This window comes from Lissotriton helveticus, chromosome 3_1 (assembly GCF_964261635.1).
Source record: "Lissotriton helveticus chromosome 3_1, aLisHel1.1, whole genome shotgun sequence".
NCBI classification, from domain to species: Eukaryota; Metazoa; Chordata; class Amphibia; order Caudata; family Salamandridae; genus Lissotriton; species Lissotriton helveticus.
Genome location: NC_136061.1, coordinates 1,963,161,479 through 1,963,189,063, shown reverse-complemented (window position 1 = coordinate 1,963,189,063; position 27,585 = coordinate 1,963,161,479). Strand labels below are relative to the sequence as shown.

The window sequence follows — 27,585 nt, the reverse complement described above, 5'->3', positions numbered from 1 at the left end:
AAAATTAAGGAGAACCTGATGGGTTAAAGCAACGTGTTTATGCTACTGCCAATTATATCCAACCATTGTGGGAGAATGTCCAATCCAACATCTTGCACCAGGGTAACTATAAAAACCTTCTATCCATGTATGCAAACCATCCCTCCCACCTTCTTGGTGCACGCTTTACCAATGAGCAAACAGCAAGAGCAAAATGACATGGCACCCAAGCCACTCTCCTCATTCCTCCCACCCCCACCTCAGATCTGTGGAAAGATTTCAAAATACTCAACCTCAATCTACACAAATGACTACATTTAAAGGTAACATGGTTCCGAATAACAATGTTCCACCCAGGCTACACAAAATTACACATCCACGACCATGCAAGAATTAATCAACACTATCTCACCATAAAATATCCTCTTCCCTCACCATCTAAACTAAGTCCTGGGTGAGCAGGGAAAAAGAGACAGGAGTGGAGCACTCTTCAGGAATAAGGTGGTAAATAAAACAAGCATTTGCAATGCAATAGGTCTCGCATTAGGAAAGTTTGAGTTATTGGTATTGTAAATGACAATTTTTTTTATTTGTGTTGGTTTTGAAAATAGTGAAATTAATAGCTTTGTCATTTACAATGTCAATAGTTGTAACTTTCGCAAATGTGACACATGTAGCATTTGTAATGCAATATGTGTTGTATTTACGTGACTTAGATGTATTGATATTACAAATAAAGGCTTTTAATTTTTTTAATAATTAATACTTAAATCAAAGTTATAGTAATTTATAATGGCAATTATTATGTTGAGTCTATTTTATTATGACGAAAATCCAAGAACAGAAGTGAAATATTAAGATCTTTTTGTGACATTTGTAATAAAGCTTGAAACATTGAGAGAACATATTTGAACCAGCTGTTGTTGAATGTGGCGACAGAATGGCGCGCGAGAGGGTGGCAGGGGAGAGTGTGTCGTGCGAGAGGGGAGAGCGTGGCGCACGAGAGGGGAGAGCGTGGCACGCGAGAGGAGAGAGTGGCGAGAGTCATTGAGACATCTTCCCGTTTGAATTTCACTTGATTGGTTCTAAGAGGAATTTGCACCATATGTTTGGAGGGCAACAATTCTATCTGAAAAAGGAGTTGCCATGGGGTAAATTTTAGCTAGTCTAGATTTTACAGTCAACAACTTTAAGCAGGCTGGGACTTCTAGCATTAAAGGTACGTACAAGCACATGTAAAAGTTCTACCATTTTGTTGGATGAAAAACTAGAAGTCACTGAAAATCGCGCCTAATAGGAAGAGGCGAGTTAACACATAAAATACACTATGGTTTTTGTTGTGCTGAAACAGTTTCACCTTCTACATGGAGGCAGATAGAAGTTAAAGTGAAGTATGCTTTGGTTCGAGCCACAGATTTGCAGTTTATGCATATTATTCTTTAACTACACCGACTCGTGATTTACACAAAAACTGTGATATTGCAATTTTACGGCATAGATTAAATATATCAGATGTATGCATTTATCTGGACTTAAATACTCCAGATGTTAGCTACGAACGAGGAAAAAAAACTCCAGATGTAAGCTACTAACCTGGAAAAAATACTCCAGATGTGAGTTACTAACCTGCAAAAAATACTCCAGATGTGATCTACTAAACCAGACACAAATTCTTCAGATACAGGCAAACAACCTGGATAAAAATATTCTAGATGTGAGCTACTAACCTGGAAAATAATCTCCAGATGTGAGCTACTAACCTGCAAAAAATACTCCATTTGACACAAACTCTTCCGATATAAGAAAACATCCTGCAAAAAACACTCCAGATGTGAGCTACTAACCTGGACACAAATTCTTCAGATATAGGCAAAAAACCTGGATACAAATATTATAGGTGTGGGCTACCAACTCTACCAGTAAAACCTGGACACGGATAACCCAGATGTGGCCTACCAAGCCGGACAGCTGACATGGCAGATGAACCTGAACAAAACACTCGGGAGGCAGCTTTTGAACCTGAACAAGAATACCCTAGATATGGCGCAGACACTTGGAAACAAACAAAGCAGATGGCGTGTACCATTGTGTAAATGTATGCCGCAGATGTGACCAGCCGACAGACAAATACTGCTGATGTGGTCTATTAACCTGAACTCAGATTACTGCAGCTGCGTATATACAACAGACACGTAAAACAAACAAGTCATTAAATATGCTTTCCTGAACTAGAATCAATAATGACGTAGTCCAGCAACCTGCATACAATATAAAATGCATCTATCAGAGCTGGGCACGATGGTCCAGATTGAACTAGTCTCTCCAGACTCTGACACCGGATCAGGGGCGGGGCTCAAACACCAAACCATATCGAGGCCTGTGACGAAAATGTTCACATTTTACAGCAAGACCACTGTCAGGGCCGAGTGCCTCGCACCCACTTGCGATTTCACCAATCGGGGGTCGCCTGTTTCTAGGCGCGCCCCAAAACGGAAGACGGGGGCCCACAAAGGGCCCCTGTCCCGGGCCCCCAATGTCACGGTGACCCTCCGCGCGTTTCCCACTCCCTGACTGGAGTCTCTGGAAGGTCAGGGTCGTTGGAGGGTGGGGACCCTCCTGCTGCCCCCCTCATCCCCCTACAATAGCTCGCCAGGGGGTCCACATGCAGATCTCCTGTTTTCCCGAGGCCAGCCTCACTATTTCCAGTGTTTTCTGAAAGGTTTGCAGTAAGTTTTAAGAGGTTGGGTTTCCTGGCAAGGTCCGCCCACCTCCCCAGCCCCAGATGAAGAGGAACGCAGATAAGGCACATCTGTTCTCACTTAAACAAAATATTAATAATAATACAAAAACCCCTTGAAAAGCCATCGCTCTGCGCCGCTTCTCCCCCAATCTCAGCCCGCCTCGGGCTAGCGTGGCGTGCACAATCCCGGGCGGAAGTCAGGCAGGCCGGGGGCAGGACGACAAGACACACCGGAAGCCCAGGCGGGAGCCTACCCAGCACTGGGACGTGTTGGCAGGAGGAGAAGGACGGCCGGTGCTAGCGGGGCTCCTGTGAGGTGAGAGAGACCCTCACTGAAGGAAGAGACTGCCGCCGCCTGCAAAGTGCCCCGCCTGGAGAGCTGGAGATGAGTACCGGTGAGTGGGGGCCTTCTTCCTTTGCTGAGCAGCGAGGACTCTGGGGGGCATTCTGAAGATATCGAGGCCCACGAGGTGGGAGGGGGGAGGGGAGTGGGGTTTCTCTATGTATGTATGTGTGTGTACATGCGTGTGTGTGTGCATGTGTGCGCGCGAGGCGGGGGGAGGTTCTGTGTGTGTGTGTGTGTGTGTGCGTGTGTGCATGTCTGCTTACAAGGAGCCAAGGAAGACAGGAGATTGTGAGGCGCGCGCGACCTGATCTGATTCCGCAAGGTTGCGCGTGCACATCACTTGTCTCCTGTCTCCCTTGACTCCTTCTAAGCAGAAATGATTACAATAGAGTCTCGCAGCGACGATCGCTTCGCGATCGGTTCGCAGTGCGAGACCTAAAAAAGCGCTAAAGCTTTGGGTACAGGCTTATAGAAGGAGCAACTAGAATTATGCGATTTTGCAGCTGTGGCATTTCCTGCATAATTGTAGACTTGCCGCATTTGCCACTTAAAACATCTGCTGTATAATCTCCAAATTTTAAGAAAAAAAAAATTGTCACTCAAACGGACCAAAAGTTACTAACAAACCAGCAATATGTGTTGCTGCGCATTGGAAGGACTTTCGTAAAAAGTTGACTGGTCACCTTTCTGCTGGTAATTGCTGTATTTGGGAGTCAGACTGGTGCTAATGAGGTGAAACCTTTTCCCCAATAGTGTTCACTTGTGTAAAAATAACAATATAATTAGGTAATGCTATCAAATAATGTGCAGCAGGATGCTACACATTTTGCCTTTTCTAGCTGCATCATTTAGTAAATCCCGCTACATAAATTGGTCCCCTCTTGCCGCATAATTCCAGTGGTCCTGTTTATATACCCAAGGCAGTTTCTGGCCCCATGAAAGGTAGCTTGCAAGAGTTCACAACTTTCGGTCACTCGGGCACATAACCAATAAATAATCGAGGTAGCCACAGCGATTCAAACAAAGATAATGAATGCTAAGGAAAGATTGAATTTCCACTGCGAGGCCCTCCTGCCATTACCAAGCACGAGTACTCTGGCATGGTATGCACCTGTTACAACGCATTCGTTACTCCGCACTACCATTACAACGCGACTTTTATAACGCATACCATTACAACGCATTGCGCTGGGGGGCGCTATAGGATAGGGAATGGTATAATTTACTATCCAACACCTTCCCTAGGGTCCACGGGGACTGGAGTTAGAATAGTAAATTATACTTACCACTATCCAGCACCCCAAAGCGCTATGCGTTGTAATGGTATGCGTTGTAATGGTCGCGTTGTAATGGTAGGTAGTTGTAACGGTATGCGGAGTAACGTCATACATCCCTCTGGCATTCTTTACAGCAGCCAGACACCTGGTAAACTAATGTCCACAACGCTGAAATAATGAGCCAATACCTTTCGGTGGAAGACATTTGGATCGATCTTAAATTACATCATCCACCCTAATTTCGAAGTAAAAATGATTTGGGATTAGCAGTGACACCACTAAAAACACTGCAACAGTGACAAACTGCACCCACCACAGAATTGCTTGTATGTGAAGAGGAGTTTACATAACTCGTATGTCAAGATAATTTTGTATTCATGCTGAGTCAGCGGCTCAGTCAATGATCTTGCAATGGGTCTTGCATGCCCATACTTTGTAACAGTTTAAGATTCATGCCGGGTTGTCCATTTAACAGCTGCGAGCACAAGAAGGACCAGAAAAAGAAGCATTGTATGTGAACCCCCTCCTCTAAAGCTGCACATCAGAACCCAGGGTTCTTATATATTAAAATTTGGCATGTGTGCAGAAAGTGATTGAAAATATGTGCAGAAAATACTTTCAGCAGCCATGTGGTGAATTGTGGAGGATTGCCGGTCAGAATTTTTTATTGTAGAAAATTGTATTTAGATTTATGATAAAAAAAAAAAAAAAGAAACTAGAACATAAAAGGTAAATGCTAAGGTGCCAACCGGGTCTCTGGTACGCTGCACCTATGGCGGTTGTGCCAGTCCCCAACGCCATAGAGGGGCTGGTGAAGGCGCATGGTGACACGTCCGGCACCCGCCCGACCTTCGCAACTGATTAGAGGTATGGGCATGGGGAGGCGGGTTCAATCTGGATCCTGCCGGTTTCTCGGGGGCACGATAAAAGGGGCTGTAGAGCGGATGGGACGGTCTTCTCCCTCGCCGCTCCACATCGCATTCCAGCAGGGGCCGTCTACGTGACGGAGATCTCCTCTTACCCAAGACAACTGTGTTGATGTCCATCTATGCCTCAGGGGAGAGTGGAGGGGGTTGGTGTACCCATGGGGTCATGATTGGGAAGGAATATCAATAATGGGGAGGGGACTCGGCAATACCTGACCATATGGAACAGCATTAGTTGTATGTGCGTGTAATGAGCAAGGTACACGGTGAAGCCAGAGGGATTTGATGATATCAGAGTATAGCAAATTTGAGTGTTGCTGATGGCAGACTTGTTGTATGAAGACATTTAGCGGTATGGATAAGTTTGACATGCCAAGGCATTACTGGTAGAAGTAGTTTTAATAAAAAATGAAGAAAGATGAGAGGAGAGGTGAGGTGTGAAGAAGAGAAGAAAGTAAAGAAATAGGTGACGAGAGGGGAGAGGGAAGGTAGTTGGGAGTTGAGTTTTAAACCCCAGCCATGATGTACTTGGGCAGCACTGGTTCATGACACCATGTTGAGACTATTAGGCGTTGCAACTGTTTCTATCTCTGTAGTGCTTGATACAATGGACCATGAACTAATTCTAGACGGAAGAAATACATGTGTGGTATAAGAAGGCTGGGTCCTGTAAATTGTCTTATCTTGTAAGACCATAAACCCAAAGGCAAAATGAGCAAGCTGATATGCTTGAAAAAGAAGGAATGAGGGGCGTGTATTGCAACAATACACAAATAATACCAAACACATACACATGTGCACACACATAGCATGGTTGCTCAAAAGAACGTTTTAAGTAAACATGTTTATTTTTACTGGTATGGCATGTATATAGATACCTTTATACACATTGATGACATGTCAGTAAAAAAGAAATATATACATATATACATAGGACCAAGGAAATCCCTACCCGTTTCGGTCTGTCTAAGACCTTGATCACCGGTAGATATATATATATATATATATATATACATGATAGATATACATATACATGATAGATATATACAGAGAGATAGAGATTTGTTATGTATACGTATATAAAACATGTTACTATTAACAACTGCACTAATAGACATAGTCACACATTTATAATTACAGTGCAAAGATCAAATTAGCGCCAGGATATCTTTGAGGTTTTAGTTGTGCTTTATACATGCTATTTCAATTTCAATTCAATTTCAAATTCGGTGTTATTAGCAGCATAGTGAAGTTGGCATGACAGGAACCTGGTGTACCGCTTCACAGATTGCGAATGACAATGACATTGCACAAGGAAACAGCTCTGCTAATAGTCACAAGGCCTCTCCATGCGATTTCACTTCACTGCACAAATTTAGCTCCTTGCATCCTTGTTTGCATAATTACTTAATGTACAAACATGTAAAAACGCCATGACAGAAGACATATGTGTGGATCTGCAGAATGCAACATACTATTTATTACCATTTTTTTGAGTCATGCTTCCACCCCAGATCCAACAATGGTAATAAATATTACACTCAGTGTATCTGCATATATACTGTGTGTATACACGGACAGACAGATAGAGATAGATAGATAGATAGATAGATAGATAGATAGATAGATAGATAGATAGATAGATAGATAGATAGATAGATAGATAGATAGATAGATAGATAGATAGATAGATAGATAGATAGATAGATAGATAGATAGATAATCCTGATCAGTAGTCGCAAATATATTGTAGAATCTATTGCAACATGGCTAGGACAAAGCAAACATGTTTAATTAAATCAAATAAAAATTAAACATGACTAAAACTGATATAATAGTAATTTATACAACAGACAAAACTAAAAAGACTGAGAGTGAAACTCCACTTACAGTGGAGGGATTTAAACTAAGGTCAGTACTTGGACCGAAAACTGTCTTTTAAGTGTAGAGCAAACAGCATAGTTAGGTTGACAGATCTGAACTGAGAACTCTAAAAGCTGAAGCATGTAATATCCACACGAGGTTGCAAGACTACCATCGATGCCACTTCCTGTGATGTACACACTGCGATTATTAATCAAGGCAATTAGGAAACACATTTATGTGATAAGAAAAGACTATATTCAATGGACACCACAACCATCAACATAAAGGAGTGGGGCTTCCACTAGTGGGAAAGGCAGAGATGCAGAATACATAGACTATGATGACAGCGGGAACAGTCAACTACCGACCAGTTCAGGGGTGCAATTAAGATCGTACTTCCACCGAACATACGGATAGTTTCCGCCAAACCTCCAGTGAAGTTGGCCCCCATCAGTGATCAAAATACCCTGAAGGCACCTCATGCCTGCTCTGTACCGCTACATGAAAAAGCATACAGCATAAAGGAACATTCCCAGCTATTCACTGCATTATTTATATAGATTAATGCATTATTAAAGTAGGGTTACATCTAGGACACATTGCAAAGCAAACCACTTCCATGCACTTCACCGCTACACATGGAATACTCAGTGAAGATCTGAAATAGTGTATTCATTCCAGTTCTCTGCAGCACTGGGTCCTGGTGCATAGGTGTCTTACCTAGAGTGTGTACAAACACTTCAAACTACTGTTGAGAACTCACTGCTATTTCGCACATTAAGCGGATCAGTTAACTTTTACCACAATTCTGAGAAATGAGGCCATGTTATACTCACTTGCTGCTTGGACCTTGGCCCGGCGGCTCACCACAGAGCCAAAGCGGTTCTGGGCCAGGCAGTCGTATTCACCTTCATCTGAGGAGCCGTCGTCCAGCATCTTCTGGAAGCGGTCCAACTGCAGCGAGCCATTGGCCAACATGGTAGTGTGCCCACCATCCACCAGCAGCACGCCATTCCTCCGCCACGAGATTGCAATAGGAGGGGTGCCTTCCACGAGGCAGTGCAAGAGAAGCGGCTGTTCTTGGACCGCCACATCATCACTGGGCTCGACGGCAAACGCCAACTCTGCAGAACAGCTCCAGTCTATGGGAGAAGAAGAGAGCACCATAAGAAAACCCTCTGGACTCAACAACAGAAGACCTCCACCACCATGATCAGAACTGTTACAAGAGCCATGAACACAATCTCAGCATTTAACGAAACATACAACTTGCTCACCAGAGGGAAGAGGTGAAAGGTAAATGAGTCAACAAATTGGACAATATGCGCCATGCCCATAACAAGATGTAGCTTCTGACGAATCTGGCTCTTCAGGAAGGGCCACTTAGTGACGTCACACCATAGCACCTTCTCTCTAATAAACTATAAGCACTACAAGCTAATTCTTGCAAAAAGCAGATATGAAGTAGTGCTTGACCTCCAGAAGCAAAAGCAGTGATCAAATAGAAGTCTCAACAAGCACTGCAAGATCAGGAGACCTAGGGTTATTAACGCATGTAGATTTACCACATTAGTGCGAGACACACAGGAGGGAGCCCACCGGAGTGGGCAGAGAGGGCTATAGTTGTAAAGTAGATCCTCATGCAGTTCAGTATCATCACTCGTGTGGCATCATAAGGATACATCCAAACAGCCAAATGAACTTAAGTGAGAAGTTAATATATCTCTGGGGAGATGCAAGATGTGAAAGACAGTCTAAAAAGCCAATGGCAGAAGAGGAGAGTCCTAGAAAGCCAATAGGTGAAAAGGCGGCTCAAAGCCCACTCTTGTATATTGTAAGCAAAAGCTGTTTGACAGCTGCGATGTCAAAACTCTGAATTGAAAACTCTGAAAAATGAGACACTCAAACAGACCTTCTGTGAAGCAGCACTGAAACTCTGGAACATTAGGAAACATCCACTCTTCACACATTCAAATACGAACTCAAAACATTTCAAAGAAGGCAGCAGATACACATTTATTATTTAGTCTCAGCCAGTGTCACACTGGCTTGTATTGTCTGCAAGGAATATCTCATCTCTAATGGACCAATTGCTGCATTGTTTTTTCTTGCACATATATACACAATATGCTTAGCTCATACACACAACCAACATATGTGTGGTTACTGTGCATTTGCACTGTTCAGCATTTATTAACCCATGCCTGTACGTAAGTAGTTAACTTGTGGAAAAAATAAGTGCCGGGGCTCTCTTCAGGAGGCAGCTATCATCAGCCCATTGCTCCTATTTGCAACGCCTATTACAGAACTAACTACTAACCAAGAAACCGTACAAGTGGAGAGAGGATGTGGCCTAATTGTCAGAGCTGCCAACTTTGGAGCTAGGGAACAAGGTTCGAGTCTTGGCATAGGTTCAACATCCTGTGATTCTGGGCAAATCACTTAATCTCCCTGTGCCTACAAAAAATGAATGCGTCTTTAACTGGTGCTCATGAAAAAGGCTCCAATACCTTTGGGTCAAGTTCACGCTATAAGCACAGGTGCTGAAGATTATGTGCCGGTGCCGAGCGCCAAAAACCACCGGATCAAATTAAGCACTGCACGGTCTACATAGGAATTGAAATCATTGGTTTTGTTATGTGTTCTGATAATAGAAGTTGACCCTGTTTGTATACTGCTACACTGCCCTGGAGGCCTGGTCGGTGTCGCAGCGCTGGCGCTCATCGCAATAACACACCGAGGCAGAGGTAAGGAATGCACGTCTTACTTTATTCCCTGCCAGCCTCACACTTGCTTACAGACTAAACTCCTCCCTGTGACTCACTTCCTTTTCCTGCTGCCTGTCCTGTCTCACACAGGAAGTCAGGCAGGGCGACACTACATCTCCCCTGTTTTGCAGAGTCTCACTTCTTCTATATCTCTTCGACCAGACGTCGGGGTTTCCTGATTAGACGTTGCGGTCGTTCTCTGTGTCTCGTCATGGGACTGTGGCTGTGGGGACTGTGGTGATTTGTGGTTTCCACCATTCGCGTGGGGCTATGATTGCTTGGGTCACTGTTGTCACTCTGATTGGAAGAGTCACTTGAGAGTGGATTTGGCACGGTGTCGTGGCCGCCGCGTCGGTTGCATTTCCTGAAGTGTGAGATGTTTCTTGTCACTTGTTTGTGGTCAGCTTTGGCTGTGACCATGGTTCCTTTCTTCTTGGTGACTTGCATGGGAATGTCGAGGTATCGACTGTCTGCCTTGGATCGCCGATCACTCCGCACTATCACCCAGTCTCCTTCTTGTATGTTGGAGTCTTTGGCATGTCTGCGTTGATCAGCATATGTTTTCATTTGATGCTTCCGGGTGTGATCAATGTCCACAAGGGTGTTGTGATCGACCGTGACTGTCCGTTGTTGCGGATTTTCATTTAGCATGGGCAGTCTTGTCCTGGGTGTCCTTCCTAGCATTACAGTTGCTGGGCACTGAGCTGTGGTGTTGTGCGGCGTATTCCGGTACGCTCTGAGTACTTCATTTAATGTCTGCTGGACATCTCGGTGAGTCAGTTCTGCCTGCTGGATTGCTCTTTTTAGTGTCCCCATAAATCGCTCCACCATGCCATTTGCCTGTGGCCATAGCGGAGTGATTTTCTGGTGCTTGAAGTTTAGGTGGGTTGCAAAGTTCGTGAATTCATGACCGTTGAAGGGAGGTCCATTGTCTGTTTTTACTCGCAGTGGGATGCCCCAGGCTGCGAATATCTCATCAAGCACTGGGATTACTGTCGTTGCTCGAGTTGATGATATCAGTTGTGCGAATGGGAAGCGGGAGTATTCATCCATGGCAACAATGATGTACTGTCCTGATTGTAGTGGGCCAAAGAAGTCGACCGCTATCTGTTGCCATACTCCGTCTGGCAGTTCTGACATTTGTAACGGTGCCGGTGGTTCTTCCTTGCTGACTACTTGGCATGTGACGCAGTCTTTCAGGGTTGTCTCGACCATGTAGTCAAGGGTGGGGAACCAGACTCGTTCTCTCAGGGCTTTCTTGGTTGCATTGATGCCTCTGTGTCCTTCATGTGCCAGGTTGATGACCCCTTGGCGTAATTTGAGAGGAATCACAATCCTCCCCCCTCTCAAGAGGAGACCATTGTCACTGATGGAGAGTTCTTCACGCACTCGTTGGAATGCGGCTAAGTCTTGTCGGAGTTGAGCGGACTCGGAGGAGGACTGCTTCACGTCCCTCCAGGAGTTGGAGCGAATTCGGGTCATCACTGCTTGGACGAGGGGGTCAAGTGCGGACGCCTCCTGGATGGCTTCGACAGGAACAGTGGGAGGACACGCAGCGTCAACAACAAAGTGAAGATATTCGTCAGCTACAGAGAGTGCAGAACGGGCACCCGCCAGTGGGTGTCGTGACATGAAATCAGCTGGGTTTTCAGCTTTCCCAGGTTTATGGGTGATGGAGAAGACGTAGTCTTGGAGACGCAGGTCCCACCGCTCAATGCGTGGTGGCATTTTCGCATTGGGGTTGCCAAAGATTGTAATGAGCGCCTGATGATCCGTGATGATCGTGAAATGTTTGCCATAAACAAAAAGGTGGAAGTGTTCGCACGCCCACACCACAGCCAGGCTTTCCTTCTCCGGCTGGGAGTATGCTTTTTCTGTATCCGTCAGACTGCGACTTGCATAAGCGATGATGTGTCGTTGGTCTGAGTCTTCTCGGTATTGGGCCAGAATGGCACCCAGGCCCACTGGACTGGCATCCACGGTGATTTCAGTTTTCTTCTTCGTGTCGAAGTACGCCAGATTGATAGCTGACCCCACGGCATGTTTGATGACAGAGAATGCATGTTGACACGCTTCCGTCCAGTCGAATGGCTGACCTTGGCGAGTGAGTTCTCACAGTGGGTAGCTGATTGTGGCGTAGTCGCGGATGTACCTCGCGCAGTAGCTCGCCATGCCAAGGAAAGAGCGTAAGTCAGTGACGTCTCTGGGTTTCTGAGTGTCGGCCAGGGCTGCCACTTTCTCAGGGTCTGGTCTCATGCCCTCCTTCGAGAAGATGTGTCCGTAGAATTTTAAGGTGTCTTTATGGAATTCACACTTGCTGGCATTAAGTGTTAGGTTTGCCGACATCAGTGCATGGCAGACCCTGTCCAGGGCTGTGTCGTGTTCTGTTCTGTCCTTCCCAAATACCAGCAGATCGTCACTGTAGTTGAAGGCATTTGGGATGCCTTGGATGACCCGTCTGATGGCTTCCTGGAAGATCTCGGCAGCCGAGGATATGCCAAAGTTCAGGCGTTTGTAGTGAAAGAGGCCTTGGTGCGTGGTAAAAGTCGTGATATATCTTGATTTGTCGTGGAGCTCCAGCTGGTGATAGCCTTTATTAAGGTCGAGCTTGGAGAATACTGTGGCGCCATTCAATTTGGTGATCATGTCACTGATATGCGGCCCAGGATGGCGTTCCCGCTCGATGGCGGTGTTGGGCGCGCGCATGTCAACGCACAGCCTGACCTTGTTGTCTTCTCCTCATTTTGGAACTACTACAACTGGCGATACCCACGGGGTGGGACCCGTCGTGCGTTCTATGATGTCTGTTCGAAGGAGATCTTGGAGCTCGTCATCAACGGCCTTTTGTAGATGGAATGGCACCTTCCTGTGGTGTTGGGCAACAGGTGTCACATTCTCGTTGATGTGAAGCTTTACTTTGAAGTGATTGAGCTTCCCGAGCCCTTTGAATAAGTTGGGAAATTTTGCAACGATGTCGGGAGTGTCCTCCGTCATGTAGAGGAGTTCTACGAGTTTGAGTCTTTCTGCTGTGGGGAGACTGAGGAGACAATCTGCCAGGTCTGGTCCCTCCACTACATGAATGTAGGCATCAATTGTCCGGTCCTTGAACGTGAGAGTGGTGCGGAAACGGCCGAGACAAGGCAGTGGCTTGCGTGACATCCACGTGAAGACACGGACAGCAGCTGGTTCCAGTTTAGGCTTGTGTTTCATGGATTGATGTTCCAAAGCACAGATGTAGTTTAAAGATGCTCCAGAGTCCAAAACAAATTTAGCTGGATGGTCACCTATCATGATGTCGAGCTTTGGATATCGCTTCAGTCGATCCGGGTCAGCAACCATGCATATGTACTCATCACGTTCCGGAGTAGTTACCATGCATATGTATTCATCACTGTCTTGTGATGTGGGGGTGCGCGATGGTGACTCACTGGATGTGTCTCTGCGTGACCGATAGGAGTCCGTCACATGACGTCTTGAGCGATGGCTACTTCCGGAACGACCTCTTGACTGATGCGAGTATGCTGACTGGACGCTGGAATTGGACGAGCTGGAGGACCTGCGTCCCTTGTCTTTTATGGCTCGGGCGTGATGGCGTGACTCATGCCCCTTGGTTGATGATCTGTGACTTGGTTGCTTGGCTTGGCATGCAATCTCGAAGTGATTGTCTCTTCCACAGCGGTGGCATCGTTGCCCGATGGCTGGGCACTGTCCTGAGTGTGGGTAGTCCTGCCCGCATCTATAACAGGTAGGCGATGCTTTTGTGGATCTCGTGTGTCGCGAGCTTCGACGTGATGGCTGAGACCTGTGGGACTTGGAAGTGGGCTTGGCGGGCTTGGAGGACCTGTGTGCCTGAATGCGCAAAGCATGGTCCTTGTGATCCAACGATTTCTGTGTCCCCATCCGCTTCGCGTAGTCCTCCGCCTGGTCATTGATTCTTGTCAGTTCCTCGATTTCATCTAATGTGTATGGTTTTTTTAGGAGTCTCCGGCGCAAGGTTTCAGATGAGCAGCCGTCGATGATGCGGAGCCTCAGGGCGTCTTCCGTTTTAAAGTTATCAAAGTCGCAGTATCGTGCGAGTCTACGTATGCGCATGATGAAGTCACTCATACATTCATCTTTCTCCTGCGTGGCAAGGTTGAACGTGTGGCGCTCATAATCCACATTGCGTTTGTGGAGAAAGCGTCTGTCAAGTGCAGCTTTGGTTTCATCATAGGTGGCTGTTGCAGCATTAGGCAGTTCTTTGATGATTTGTGCAATGTCCGGACCAATCAGATTTCTCAGAGCCACAAGTTTTTGCTTGTTATCTTGTACTAGGGATCCGACCATGTAGTCCTCAAAGTCTTCACTCCATGTTTTCCACGATGGGCCCATGCTGTTGCCTGGCGTCAGTGGTAAAGGCTGAGGTTGGCGCATGAAGGAGTCTCCCACTGGGTTGTTCGCCATTGCAGGTACAGTGGGAGCAGGGCCTCTTGTGCTGGGAGCTGGGCTTCCTGTACTGGGAGCTGGGCTTCCTGAACTCGCTGTGCTTGATGCACTTGATGCTGTGGTGGCAGTGCCTGATGAGCTGTCAGGGCCCGGATTGGACATCTGCACTTAACTGGCTGTATAAGCGTTTATCCAGTGCTTATTGGTTGCACGCAGTTTTTATATGTTATTATTCTCTTTCTTGAGCATTTGCGCTTCTCAGTTGCCTCTGTGGACTGGCAATGTCCTTGTTAGCAAATGGCGCCTGACCTTAAGATGGCCGCCGGAGAGAGAGTGTGGGTTTGTTGGAGGGCGGCGCCTGACTCCAAGATGGCCGCCGCGCGGGACAGTAGGCCTCGTGTCTCTGTCCCTGGGACCAGGTAGACAACACGCGTGAGGGGAGCGGCCGTGTCCCGTTCTGGCTCTTCTCTCCTCGCTCGCGCCTGGGATCGGGTGCTGTTCTCTGGCGCTGCACACTCGGCTGCTCACTTCTGGCACGTGGGGTCGCGCTCTGGCATACGCGCCTACCTCCTGGTGCGGCAGTTGGGTGCTTGGGTGTTGTTCGAGCACCCGCGCTCTGGTTTCTTCGCGACTCTCTTCCCAGGGCAGTAGCGGCGAGCGCTTCTCACCGGCTGCAGTCGGGTGTTTTCTGGGCTTCGGCGGATTTTCTTTCCGCTGCAGGGTTCGGTGGTCGGCCACGTTGGGTGGCTGAGCGGTGCTGCTTGTGGGGTTTATAAGTATCCCATCCTCGTCGCCATTGTCGCAGCGCTGGCGCTCATCGCAATAACACACCGAGGCAGAGGTAAGGAATGCACGTCTTACTTTATTCCCTGCCAGCCTCACACTTGCTTACAGACTAAACTCCTCCCTGTGACTCACTTCCTTTTCCTGCTGCCTGTCCTGTCTCACACAGGAAGTCAGGCAGGGCGACACTACATCCGGGACTACAGAAAACTATACAAATAAACAACTCACCCAATAATAAAAATAAGCACTGACAAAGCCAATAGGTGCCGCGTCTAGCATAGAACAAAATCCCAACACCAAGACTGCTGCATTTCCACTTACCACTACCAAGACTCTGGAGCTTACTCCCACCCTCAAGATGGCGGCCCTCACTCAGTCAGAAACAACATGTATCTCACTTCCACTAAAACCTAGACTGCAGGCCCGTTTCACTAGCTAGTTTATGTAACGCAATACCACTAACCAGGGCAGGGAACCACCATCTATATGTTGGCACTCACTCTGATCACCCAGAGCACTGAGTTTATTCCCATCACCCAGAGTGTAATTCACTAACATCCAAACTGAGCAGCTCCTTCCCACCACCCAGGCTAAGAGAACTCAATCTCATGACCAATATTGCAGAACACAATTTCATCTGCTGACCAGCGGCGGCTCCTCCGCTATGGTGGAGGAACGTCGCCTCACCTGCCAGCAGCCCAAAAAATGAAAAATAAAACGATAATAAACTCTTGTTTTGTTATCGCTTTATTTTTGCTCTTGTAGCCAAGTCTTGGGGTCGGGCCAGGGGAATGACAGGCGTAGGAGTGATTGCACTTTTGGAGCGGTTGCACTGTTATTCAGTGCGCACGATAGTCTGGCCGGCCATCTCCGGATGGCCAAACCAACATGCGCACTGAAGCTCTCTTCAACCCGAGCTGCGTTGCCGGGTTGGAGAGAGCAGGCACAGGCTCCCAGTCAAACTGGGGAAAAAATCAACGGCGCTCATGCCAATCATGACTCTGCTTTCAGCAGCATGAAAGCAGCATCAGGATTGGCTGTAGTGGACTTTGGGAGCCTGTGCCTACTATGGAGAGGAGCGCAATGCGGCGATGCTGCAGGCAAGTGGTTTTTTTCATTTGCCTCATCATCCGTCTGTCTGTCCCACCCCCTCTAGCGACACACTGGCCACTACTTCTCCTGATTTCCACCAATCAGACAGTGAAATCCCCCTAAAACACTTCTGAACAGTCCCCAGGTAGGTGTGGGCTTCTGAATAGATGCTGTTAACCTCATCACTACGGCGTGAATTCCGTCGCAGTGCTGAGCATTCCAATCGCGGGCGTGGTCATGACGGCTCCCGGCCGTCATCAGCACACGCCCACCGTGACTCATGACGGCCGGGAGCCGAAGGGGTTAAGTATGGGTCATTTATTGCATTGTGAACTGCAGCCAGCAAGGAAGAATTGTTCTCTTGCAGGAGCGGGCTGTGAGTGTATGTATATAGTTGATGTACATGGTGTGAACCGGAGGGGCAGGATGGGGAGGAGCACGAGGGAGTGACAACAACATAAAAGAACGAGAAGGAAGCCATGAGTGCAATCTGGAAAGGGCAGTTGGTTAGGCAGTAAGATTGGTGGTGTGGGTGAGCTTTAGATTTTCCAACAATCACACTGGCATATCATGGTAAAATACAATGTATGAGAAGCAGCGCAACTGGGGGTCTTAAGAAGCAGTGGACTGTGAGAGGAGTGCGGATTATTAGGGGTACGTACAGCTCATTTAGTAAAATAACAAAAAAAATTAAAGGCCTTCAAAATAGAGAAGAGAGAGAGAGAGAAAGAGAGCGAGAAAGAGAGAGAGAGAGAACGAGAACGAGAGAGAGAGCGAGCGTGTGCTTTAAGGATCCCAGGTGAAATCCGACAGACACCCCATTTTACACGGCTGAAAGCACCTGTACCCAGCTATTTGTTAGAAAATGCATTCATTATGGGGGCATAACACCCCAAACACCTCCCCTGAATCCAGGCCCCTCAATCTGAACTGAGAGGACGGGAATGAAGGCCCGGAGGAGAGCGCAGGTGTGGCGCCAACATTGGGGAGGGAAGGTGGACGAGGGTGCCATGCGTGTGTGGGGCCTGTATTGCAGATTACATCAGCCCATTGGATGTGGATTTCGTTACTTGGAGGCGGGTGGAAGAGCTGCTGTGAGCTGATATTTGAAAGCAGCCAGTGCAACTTAGTCCCAGTTAGTGTTGCGTGGTTTGTGCGTACACATTTGGAATCCTCTACTCCATAATCTAGCCAGCAACGAACTAAATGATTTATAATGGCCTCACTTCAAGGCAAGGCACACTTACTTTAGTTTTCTGCACTAGACTCCAACCAGCAAATGGTGTTAGCAGCCAGTGCTCTCCAGGCCGCAGCACTTGATAGGCACAGCTGACGAGGCGCTAATATGCGTGACTTCGCATTTCAGTGCGGTGATGCGGACCACCAATCTGAAATGTGTTAGTCTAACGCATGATGCGCGATACTTGGCAGGGCCGAACTTGAGTGTGATGGAGGTGTGGGTGACAGAAGAGCAGCTGGGAAAGTGGCTGGTACTTTCCTCTTCCGGTGCATTCAGTCCTTCCGGGGTTATAAAGTACAAGCAGTGAAGTGGTCATTTTGTACACAACATTGGCAGTAGGGCTTGGACTGGGGGCCGTTTCACATTCAAAGGGGCTGCTTTGAACCCAAACACAAAACAGACACGAGCTCACAATGTGTGGGATATGCAAATGAGAAAATGTGTTTCTGGGAGAAGGAACCTGTGAAAATGTCGGTGATGAGGCTGGCTCGGCGCACACCTCTTGGTGCACTTCTTTACAAAGAGGGTTTGTGTCAAACCAGGCGACGCCATATTAAATTCCCTGGGGAAAAGGGTAAATGCATGGAAATCCATTTCCTCAAATCAGAACGTGTTACATTTCCTTCCTGCTAGCATGCAAAGTCTTCCTGAGGGGAGAAAGGCAGTGTGCTCAGCTTTACAGGATTGACAAATTAGTTGCTTGTTGTTCGGGTGATTAAACAATCTTACATTTGCATAGCAGCTGGCCTGGGTGTGCTGTGTGGTGCGGGCGGTGGAACATAATAACTTGTTTTTATAAAAAGCATGCTACCACTGTTTGGCAGCTGCACGTTTCTGCGGCTAATCAGTTTACTACTAACCCACTCAATGGTAGTCTTTTTTACCTGCTTTTGAGGATGAAAGGCTAAGTTAAATGTCCATGTGTTAGAAATGTGCAAGCCCTATCACCAAAATGTGAATATGGTGCCATCCATTTTTTTTTTTAGCTGTGTGTAGGGAGACCCGGTGTTTCAAATACATAGCATATACTTAGAGTTGGCCTTGAGTAAGCACCTTGTTCACGATGGATGGTTCCTAGCCCATCTCAGTTGACTGCTGTTGGTTCCATGGGTGTCTTCCCTATTCAGGTGCTTATATCAAGGAGCATTTTGGTCTCACAGTGTTCTGACTTATTGAGTTGTTCTGGTTTTTAAAGGGACATACAGTTCTGGAGGATGGTGCTGTCTTTTAGTCACACTTTCTTTAAAAAAAACAGCACTGCAGAACTACCTGATGTCATCTCTCTGATTGCAGCAGAGCCACAAAGAAGGAAAATCCTCAGAACAGGAAACCTTAGGCCTCACAAGTGTGCATGCATAGAAAGGCAGAGATACATTTAACAAGAGCTGACGAAAGCCCCAGACAAGAACGGGCTCGTAGCGCGAGCCGAAACATGGTGGCATGAATTTATGAGGTTTAATTGAACAATTGTATTCAATAAAAAACCTCAACAAAAATTGTATCCATACCGCAGGAACACTATGAATAAAGAAAACCTTTGGGTATGCCTGTAGGTATTTTTAACTACATATCTTTCTTCTGGATCCGTGTTTATCAAGCTTGATTTAATCTAAGAACTCCCATTCTATCTTTGGTTGAGTTCGCCCTGATGGTATCATCCTACCAGACTGTGGCTATGTGCCAATGATGAAGCATGTCGTGATAAGTGAGTGAGGCATCCACGCCAATATCTTTGGATATCCAAGAGGTTTGAGGAGGGACATCTTCCATATAAAAGGGTCCAATTTCCTTCTCCCCCTAATTCGTTGAACATTCCAGTTGCTTTTGTGTGTGGTATACAGTTCGGGAGACTGCAACTGGTCTTACTGTTTTTCTAGATTGTGGTAAAAGAAATAAAACCTTCTTGTTACAGCCATGCCAAGAATGGAGTTATGAGCTTACGGAGGCCTTGTCTGGGCCAAAGAGGGAGAAGCGTTGTTTGCACTGTAAGGCGGCATGTTCTGAGATGCGTCCTTCTGCACATAGCTGACTGTCTGCACTGCCTTGTAGGAAGGATGCTATCAGATGAAGTTGGCGGTCTTTTCAAGCCAGAGTGTAGCCCAGCCAATACAAATAAATGTACCCAATTATACATGTTGTCTGTAGCAAATGTAATCATGTATTACTGCAGTGCAAAGGATAAATATATCAGTGCAGTAGTAGAGAGCAGATGTGTCAGGGCTTGGGTCCCTTCTTGATCTTCATTGTTCACACCGTGAGCCTATGCAATGAGATTGCACTCTAGTTCTACTTAAATACCTGTTTTTATAACTAATCCACTTGAAAAAACAACAAGCAATTAACCATGTGCACAGATGTGCAGAAAGTAATATGCTATTTATTACCAATGTTGAGAGAGGGGAGACGCTGGATAGTTATGCCATGCCAGGGAAAATATATTTGGACTAATAAAACATGTTGTTTGAAAGAAGTACACCAATAAAAACATGTTTCACTGATTCATTGCAAGGGTCAAATACCTTATGAATCCCGCAATACAGGGTAATTTACTTAAGAAAAAATGCTTATTGTCTCAAAGATCCCTTTCTAGATTCATTTGTCAAAAGAACTGCAACAATAAACACAAAGCGTAGGATATTTGGTTAAACTGAATGTTGAAAAAGTCACTTTAACCATCACATTTTAGTAATTTTAGGCTTTTAATGGATGTCAGTTATCTCGTGCAAACGGTCAATGTGCTGAGGTGTTAAAGGTTGCAACGTTATAGTATTGCATAGAGAGCAAGTACTGACACTTGGTTCTTCCACAGCGGTCTGTAAGTTCAGAGGTGGTCTGTGATCATTCTCAAGGGCTGGGCATATTATTGCATAACATATGAGCACTGTGGGTGGAAGCGCTCAAACATTCGACTATAGAATGTTTGTATCTGTGCCAGTGGTCTAGCAAGACCTACTACCACCTAGAGATGACCCTAAGTTTGCCACCCGGTGTAGGTACGGGGGTGGGTGGCGGCCGACGGACGACTTGTTCCAAGGGAATGAGGGAGGATTGGGTGGACAACTTGTTCCAGAGGTGGGGGGTCTGGTGGCCGGATAACTTGTTCTCGGGGGGCAGGGCGGTGGTGGTAGTCCACAGACACAACTTCCTCACCTCCACCGCCCCCAAACACAGTGCCGCCCGGCGTGGGCCACCTCCCCCCAGCTACGCCACTGATCAGGGCCTATTTGAGTCTCAGGTCTCGCTTTAGGCCTCTACCACTGGCGCAACACAAAATGATGAGGCCGATCTGAAAAAAGTGGGGAGGGGACCCTAAAACGTAAGTACACCGACTGTCATATACATGTACAAAGGCGAAGGAGGGCTAGGATGCAGTCCAGCTACGCTGTAAAGGTCTACATTGCATATCTGGTCCCTTCCCAAAAACTTGGACACACTGGGTGCAGGCCTCTTGCGTGCATGGGTTGCATCCCATCTATGTATCACAAGTACCACATGTTGCACTGAAAAGACCTATGAGTCAGGGGCCGTTCAGGAGGCTGTCTATTCCTGAAAAGACTGTCTCCCTATGGTTGCTATTCAAGGTCAAACCTCGTCTCCACAAGGATGGTCACATTAGCACGCAGCCCACAAGTTCCTCTGACCTGCACTAATTTATCCTCTTTAGCTGTGCTCTGCATGCCTAACTAGACGAAGGAAAAATTCTAATTTTCTCCAGTGAAAGAGGGATGCTTAATGGAACCCGAGTAAATAAGCAGAGACATGGATAGAAATAGGCCCTCAACTCTGCCTTCGCCCCCACCCACCCACTTTTCATTTGGATAATCAGATGTTTCCATCTGCTCGATTTAAATGAGCATTGTTGGCCTCCTGCGAAGGCCAAGCAGAGGAGCACCTGCGGGGTTTCCCCAGGCGCAAGCCAAGGTTTATCGCTCCCTGCACCTTCCAAGCACCGTCGGGTCCCCCCGCATCGCTGCTTCGTTATTGGGGTATTTCATTTCACAGACCAATTTATTACAGTAATAGAAAGACAAGACAGCGCTGCGAAGGTGCGCTTGGGAGCCCGAGCGGAGGCGTGGAAGGCATTCCATGCAGAAAGAAGAGCTGGCCGCGCGGCCTGCTGGCGGGATTCACGCTCTGCCTTCCCGGGCCATCACTCCACGCCTCCCTGAAAATTAATCAGCCTGAAAATTGCAATCAATCATGTCCTGAGGGCAGCCAGCTTCACAGCCGGAACTCTGCTGCAATCAAAACGGCTAGCATCCAGCCTGCAGCGGGTCAATATCAGGCCCCCAGCCGGTCAATATCACGAATGTATTATGTCAACATCAGGGCCCCAGCAGGTCAATATCAGGGCCCCAGCAGGTCAATATCACAACTATAGCACGTCAATATCAGGCCCCCAGCCGGTCAATATCACGAATGTACTATGTCAATATCAGGGCCCCAGCAGGTCAATATCACAACTGTAGCAGGTCAATATCAGGGCCCAAGCAGGTCAATATCACAAATGTAGAACTTGAATATTAGGCCCCCAGCAGGTCAATATCTGGCCACCAACACGTCAATATCACGATTGTAGCACGTCAATATCAGGCCTCCAGCAGGTCAATATCAGGGCCCCAGCAGGTCAATATCACAACTGTAGCACGTCAATATGAGGGCCACAGCAGGTCAATATCACAACTGTAGCAGGTCAATATCAGGGTCCAAGCAGGTCAATATCACGAATGTAGTACGTGAATATCAGGCCCCCAGCAGGTCAATATCGGGCCACCAACAGGTCAATATCACGATTGCAGCATGTCAATATCAGGTCTCCAGCAGGTCAATATCACGATTGCAGCACGTCAATATCATGCCTCCAGTGGGTCAATATCACGATTGTAGCACATCAATATCAGGCCTCCAACGATCAATATCACGATTGTAGCATGTCAATATCAGGCCTCCAGTGGGTCAATATCATGATTGTAGCAGGTCAATATCAGGCCTCCAGTGGGTCAATATCAAGTTTAAAGTGGGTTGGAATGCGACTTTTCTCATTTAATGCAAGCTTACCCCAAAAACAGTCTGACCAAAAGACTATCAATAACAAGGAGGCACAGGGTCTTTGTAACATCCACAGATGGTTAACCTGGAGCAGTCAATGTACCTGGCAGGCAGCAATGCAGCCCTGTATGCATCAGGCTAATACCAGTTTGCCACAAGACAACATTAGGTCTGCAGCAGCTACTCAAGGTTAGGGGCTGTAGCAAGTCAATGTCAAGTCTTCAACAAGTTAGATCAGGTCTGCATTGGGTTAACATCATGTGTGCAGTGGTTCAATGTCCACCTTAAATCAAGTCAGTTTCAGGCCCACTGTAGGTCAATGACAGGGTTGCAGCTATTTGATATATGGATCCTAAGTAAAGAAGCAGTAGGCCAATATCAGGCATGAAGATGTTGAAGGCCGAGAGGCTGCAGGAGGTCGTTCTCAGGCTGCAGCTTTAGAAGAGGCTGCCAATGGCAGCCACACAGTGTAGGAGGCCTAAGTGATGCCGAACCAGTCTTTAAAGCATTTAGATTTGGCACAAAAATGGCTGTGAGCTGGAGCGGTCGTTCACAAGCAGTAGGGTCAGGGCTAACAGATAGACGTGTTTATTTGTACCGCCAAATAGCCAGTCCAATGTAATGCATATAACAAAGACGAACAGACACTTCAAAGTAAATGGAGTCAGTATTACCCATCTGACAGATAACCAATGTATCCACACAGAAAGATGAAAAGATGAGTCAACCCTCATGGGATTCAAACATACAGGTCTCTCGAAAGACATTCAATCTGCTAGAGAACAAAGCACTATAAATTCAAATCTAAATAAAATTATTGAAGGCATTGATGAAAATTACTAAATGAATTGAACAGGAAATAACCACCAGCTGATAATTGTCTGATGCCTTTGGAGGAAATGGAGCTAACACTGGACAAATTGACAAAAGGCCCTTTGGATATTCCTGGGCCCCATGATATTTTACAGCTTATTGGCCAGATTAGGCTGATAGCGGAAAGATCTAGAGCTGCCAAACATAGGTATTTCAGAGGCGTCCTGGAGAATGCTATTTCATTTTATGGACGTTCTTGTCTGTTTGCTATTTCCACTGATCTGGAAGGAGGGATCAGGATAGGAGGCCAAGGGCAAAGAAAAGGACCAGTGGGAGGGGTAATGTAGAAGATGTTATAAAACAAAGACTATTAAGCCGGAGGAGGGCAACTTACATTCATTCTAAGTTCATGTGATTCCATGAGGTGAGAGCCAATGTGAAGTATGCAAAATGGACAAGGATGTGACGAGAGCGCTCCAGAAAATTCCTCAAGATCCCAGAAGAGACAAGAAATTTGACAGAAATAAGATCACATGGATGGAAGCTAATCCTATCACTGAAAAGACATGTACAAACAAACTCTAGCACCTGAGATGGGGGATGAAGACCGCTCAAGACAATTTAAGATACTGAATGGATGAAGGCATGTACACCTGTTTGAAAGGTCTCACGTAATGTGAGGTTTACATACTTCACCATACTTAATGCACTCCAGTGAACATTTACAAATGTTACCCTGAGAGACCATCAAACAATACAAAATATGAGGTAGAGGGATCTAACCTTATTAATATGAACTGGTCCAGCCAGGTAATAGAGAAATTCTGTAAAGAGATAGAGAGAGCAGGAAGGCCATGGAACCAATGTTGACCTACATTGTGTTCATTAATCACCAAAGAAGGGCAAGATTGAGCATAAAATAGCATCTCTAGTCCTTCTGATAGCCAAGGGACGGATAGCTATACACTGGCTACAGCCTACAACCCCCACATCAGACAGCTGGTGTGAAAACTCCTGGATTGCATGCTCACCAAAGAGACCCAAGTGCTGCCCCAGCAACCAGCCCACTGTGAACTCTTCTAGTAGGTATTAAACACTGAACAAATCTCGAAGGTCACATGACCAGCACAGTTGACATCTGATCTGACATATTCCTTGCCCCGTTAGATAAACGTAGGCTGTAGCTGATGGGTCACAGAATTATAAAAATGGATTAGATAAGCAAAACATATCGATATCTCTATCTACATATGTATAGTTGGTAGTTATAGTTAGGACCTAGTTTCCATAGGAAAGTGTTTTTTGATTTGCCAATATCCTTGGCGTCATTTGACGAATCTTCGCAACATTTTCAAAACTAATGGGGCGGTCAGGTCAGCTGCTGTGTTGAAAGTTTCGGGGTGATTCATCAAGCTAGGGCAGAGAAAAAGGGGGTCCCAAAACGTGTTTTCTTCATTTTAATTTCTGTAGGAAACTTTAGGCACGGCTACAGCCTGAACTGCTGAATGGAATTACACCAAATTTCGCAAAAAAGTAGCTCTTGAATCAAAAAACACTCTTTTTGGTAAATGGTATAAAACCGTTCAGTTTTTCTTGAAGAAATTTAAATATTTCTCAGATATTCAAGTGGGGACGTGGAGTATCCGCAAACCATAATGATCTTGTTCATGCAATCTGATTGGCTGCCAACAGTTCAAGCCAGGAAGTGTTCGCAGCCATCTTGTGAATCGATTGAATCGAGTCTCAAGAAAAATGTAAATGTAAATGTAAATGTAAATGTACAGGAATTTATATAGCGCAAATCACCAAGCGGTTTCTAAGCGCTTGCTTAGGGAACCCGTCCTGGTATTCCCCTGTGAGATAACCCCAGCAGGGTATCCGCAAGGTGAAAGCCAGGCATCCCGCCGCGAGGGGCCGTTGTGGAGATTAAGCAAGCTATTGCCCAGAGTCGCAGAGTGTGAACCCGTGAATCGAGTAGGCACCGGAGCGAGAATTGTCGAGTCCATGGACATTTTACAACTCAAGACCCCGCCGAGCCGGGAATTGAACCCTGGTCCCGGGCGGACCTCTGCTTCCAGGTCTGCCTCCTCTAACCACTGAGCCACACTTCTCCACAAAGGTATAAAAACATTAAAATACAAGAAAGGGGGTCAGGGAAGAAACACCTGGACCCCCTAAGCCTTCTCAGGATGTCCCATAGGGACAATGCCGGCTCCCACAGGAGGCGGGAGCTGGCCGGGCTGTTGGGGCCTTCAGGTACCCTCTGCAGTCCCCAGCCAGCTGGCAATGACCCAGGGGATGGGGTCTCCAGGACTGAAAGTGGCCAAGGAGGGGGGCCCCTTAGCCCCCCCCTTTTTTTTATTAAAGAAAAAAATGGCCTGGCCCTGGGGGATGGGGTCCCCGGGGCCAAAATCAGCCTGGGGAGGAGGGCCGCGTGGACCCCATCCTTAAAACAAATTATGAAAAAAGAGAACATTGAATGGCCTGGCAGCGGGGATTGGGTCCTCTGGACCAAAAAGGGCCCAGGAGGGGGGCGACTCGGCTCCCCTCCCTTGAAAACTTTTTTTAAATGGCCATGCTCTGGAGGATGGAGTCCCTGGGGCCAAAATCGGCCTCAGGAGGGGGGACACATGGCCCCTCTCCTTTTTTATTTGAACATTTTAAAAAATGGGTCAGGCCCTGGGGGATGGGGTGCCCAGGGCCCAAAAGCATCAAGGGAAGGGGGGCCACACAGCCTCCTTTCCTAAAATACAAAAAAAAAATTGAAAGCCGGCAAGTCGCCGGAAGTCCCACCCCCTTGTTCCACTACTCTGCAAACACACCTCCTGGCACTCTCTTGGCTGGGGGATTAAGTCCCCTTCACTCTTGAGGGTCCTTATGGGGCAACTAGCCCACCTGTTACCTCCAGTAAGCCCCACATAGTGGGATTGATGAGAGATGCTCGGAGGCCATGTCCCTTTTTCCACCGCTCCGCAAATGCACCTGTCAATGCTGGTGGGGCAATGAGGTACCTTTACATCCTGAGGCATTTAGGACTAAAGTGGACTTCATCCCCCAACCAAGAGCACGACAGGAGGTGCATTTGCAGAGTGGTGGAGAAAGGGGGCGTGGCCTACGACCACCTCCCAGGAATCCCACTGTGTGGGGCTTACTGGAGGTAGGAGGTAGGCTAGTTGGCTTCTATGGACCGCCAGCAGTGAAGGGCACTTCATCCCCCAACCGAGAGCATGCACGGAGGTACGTTTGCAGACTGGTGGAGAAAGGGTGCATGGCCTGCTACCAGAACTCAGCAATCCTGCTGTGTGGGGCTTACTGGAGGTAACAGGAGGGGTAGTTGACCCAAAAGGACGTCCTTGGGGCCAACTGACCCTCTTGTTACCTCCAGTAAATCCCACACAGTGGGATTGCTAAGAGGACTTCGGAGGCCACGACCCCCTTTCTCCACCACTCTGCAAACGTGCTTCCTAGTGCACTACTGGTTGGGGGATGAAGTCCACTTTACTCCAGAGGGACCTTGGGGACCAAGTAGTCCTCCTGGTAGCTTCTGTAAGTACTACGCAGCGGAATTCCTCAGAGCTGGTTGGCGGCCCAGCCCCTTTTCTCCACAACTCTGCAAACATGAGTGCTAGTTAAAAAACAACTTTGAAATTTACTGGAATAACCAAAAGTTACTGGGACGTTATAGTTAGAAATTAGCATTTAAAAAACCTTAAAAATTCAGGGAAGAGAAACACAGGTTACAGGAACGTTATAGTTAGGTTGACATTTCACTTGTACAAAACCTGTGGCATTCAACTATTATAGTTAGCTGTGCTAACTATAACTCGGGCCCCCACAATGCACTTCTGATGATGTCACATAATACATCACTCAAGACATTATCAGTGACATGGTCGGTGACATCACTGATGACATCTCAAATTACATCACTGATTACATTATCCAGTGACTGTGAATGTTTCATTGCGGGCAGGGAAACAAATCCAAAGTCAGCTCCCTGAGGCCTCCCTCCCAGTATAACGTAATTCCGGCCACAGGGGTGGGCTCCCTGGTGCATTTGCAGGGAGAGAGGCCGCACAGCCCCCTCCCCTTTACAAACAAAATGCCCTGAGGGGGCTAATGGTTATTGGATTGAGCCAGCCGCAATGTATTTTTTTGATCCTGCAAGAGTATTGCAGCATTTTTGGCCGCTTCATTTTCCATTTTGGTTCCAGGCCCCCCATGAGTCCTAAGGGGCCAGGGTATCCCTACCCTTCCCCCATGTATTATTTTTTTGTT

The 27,585-nt window shown here is 46.9% G+C and overlaps 1 protein-coding gene across 1 annotated transcript in view; it reads right to left on the bottom strand.

The window, feature by feature from the left end:
* The window catches only part of IGDCC3 (immunoglobulin superfamily DCC subclass member 3), a 362,029-nt gene that overhangs the window by 260,763 nt on the left and 73,681 nt on the right, over positions 1–27,585 (bottom strand). The window contains exon 2 of the mRNA XM_078683466.1: positions 7,971–8,276. Within this exon, the coding sequence (XP_078539592.1) occupies positions 7,971–8,276 (306 nt within the window). The remainder of the gene's footprint in view (positions 1–7,970; positions 8,277–27,585) is intronic.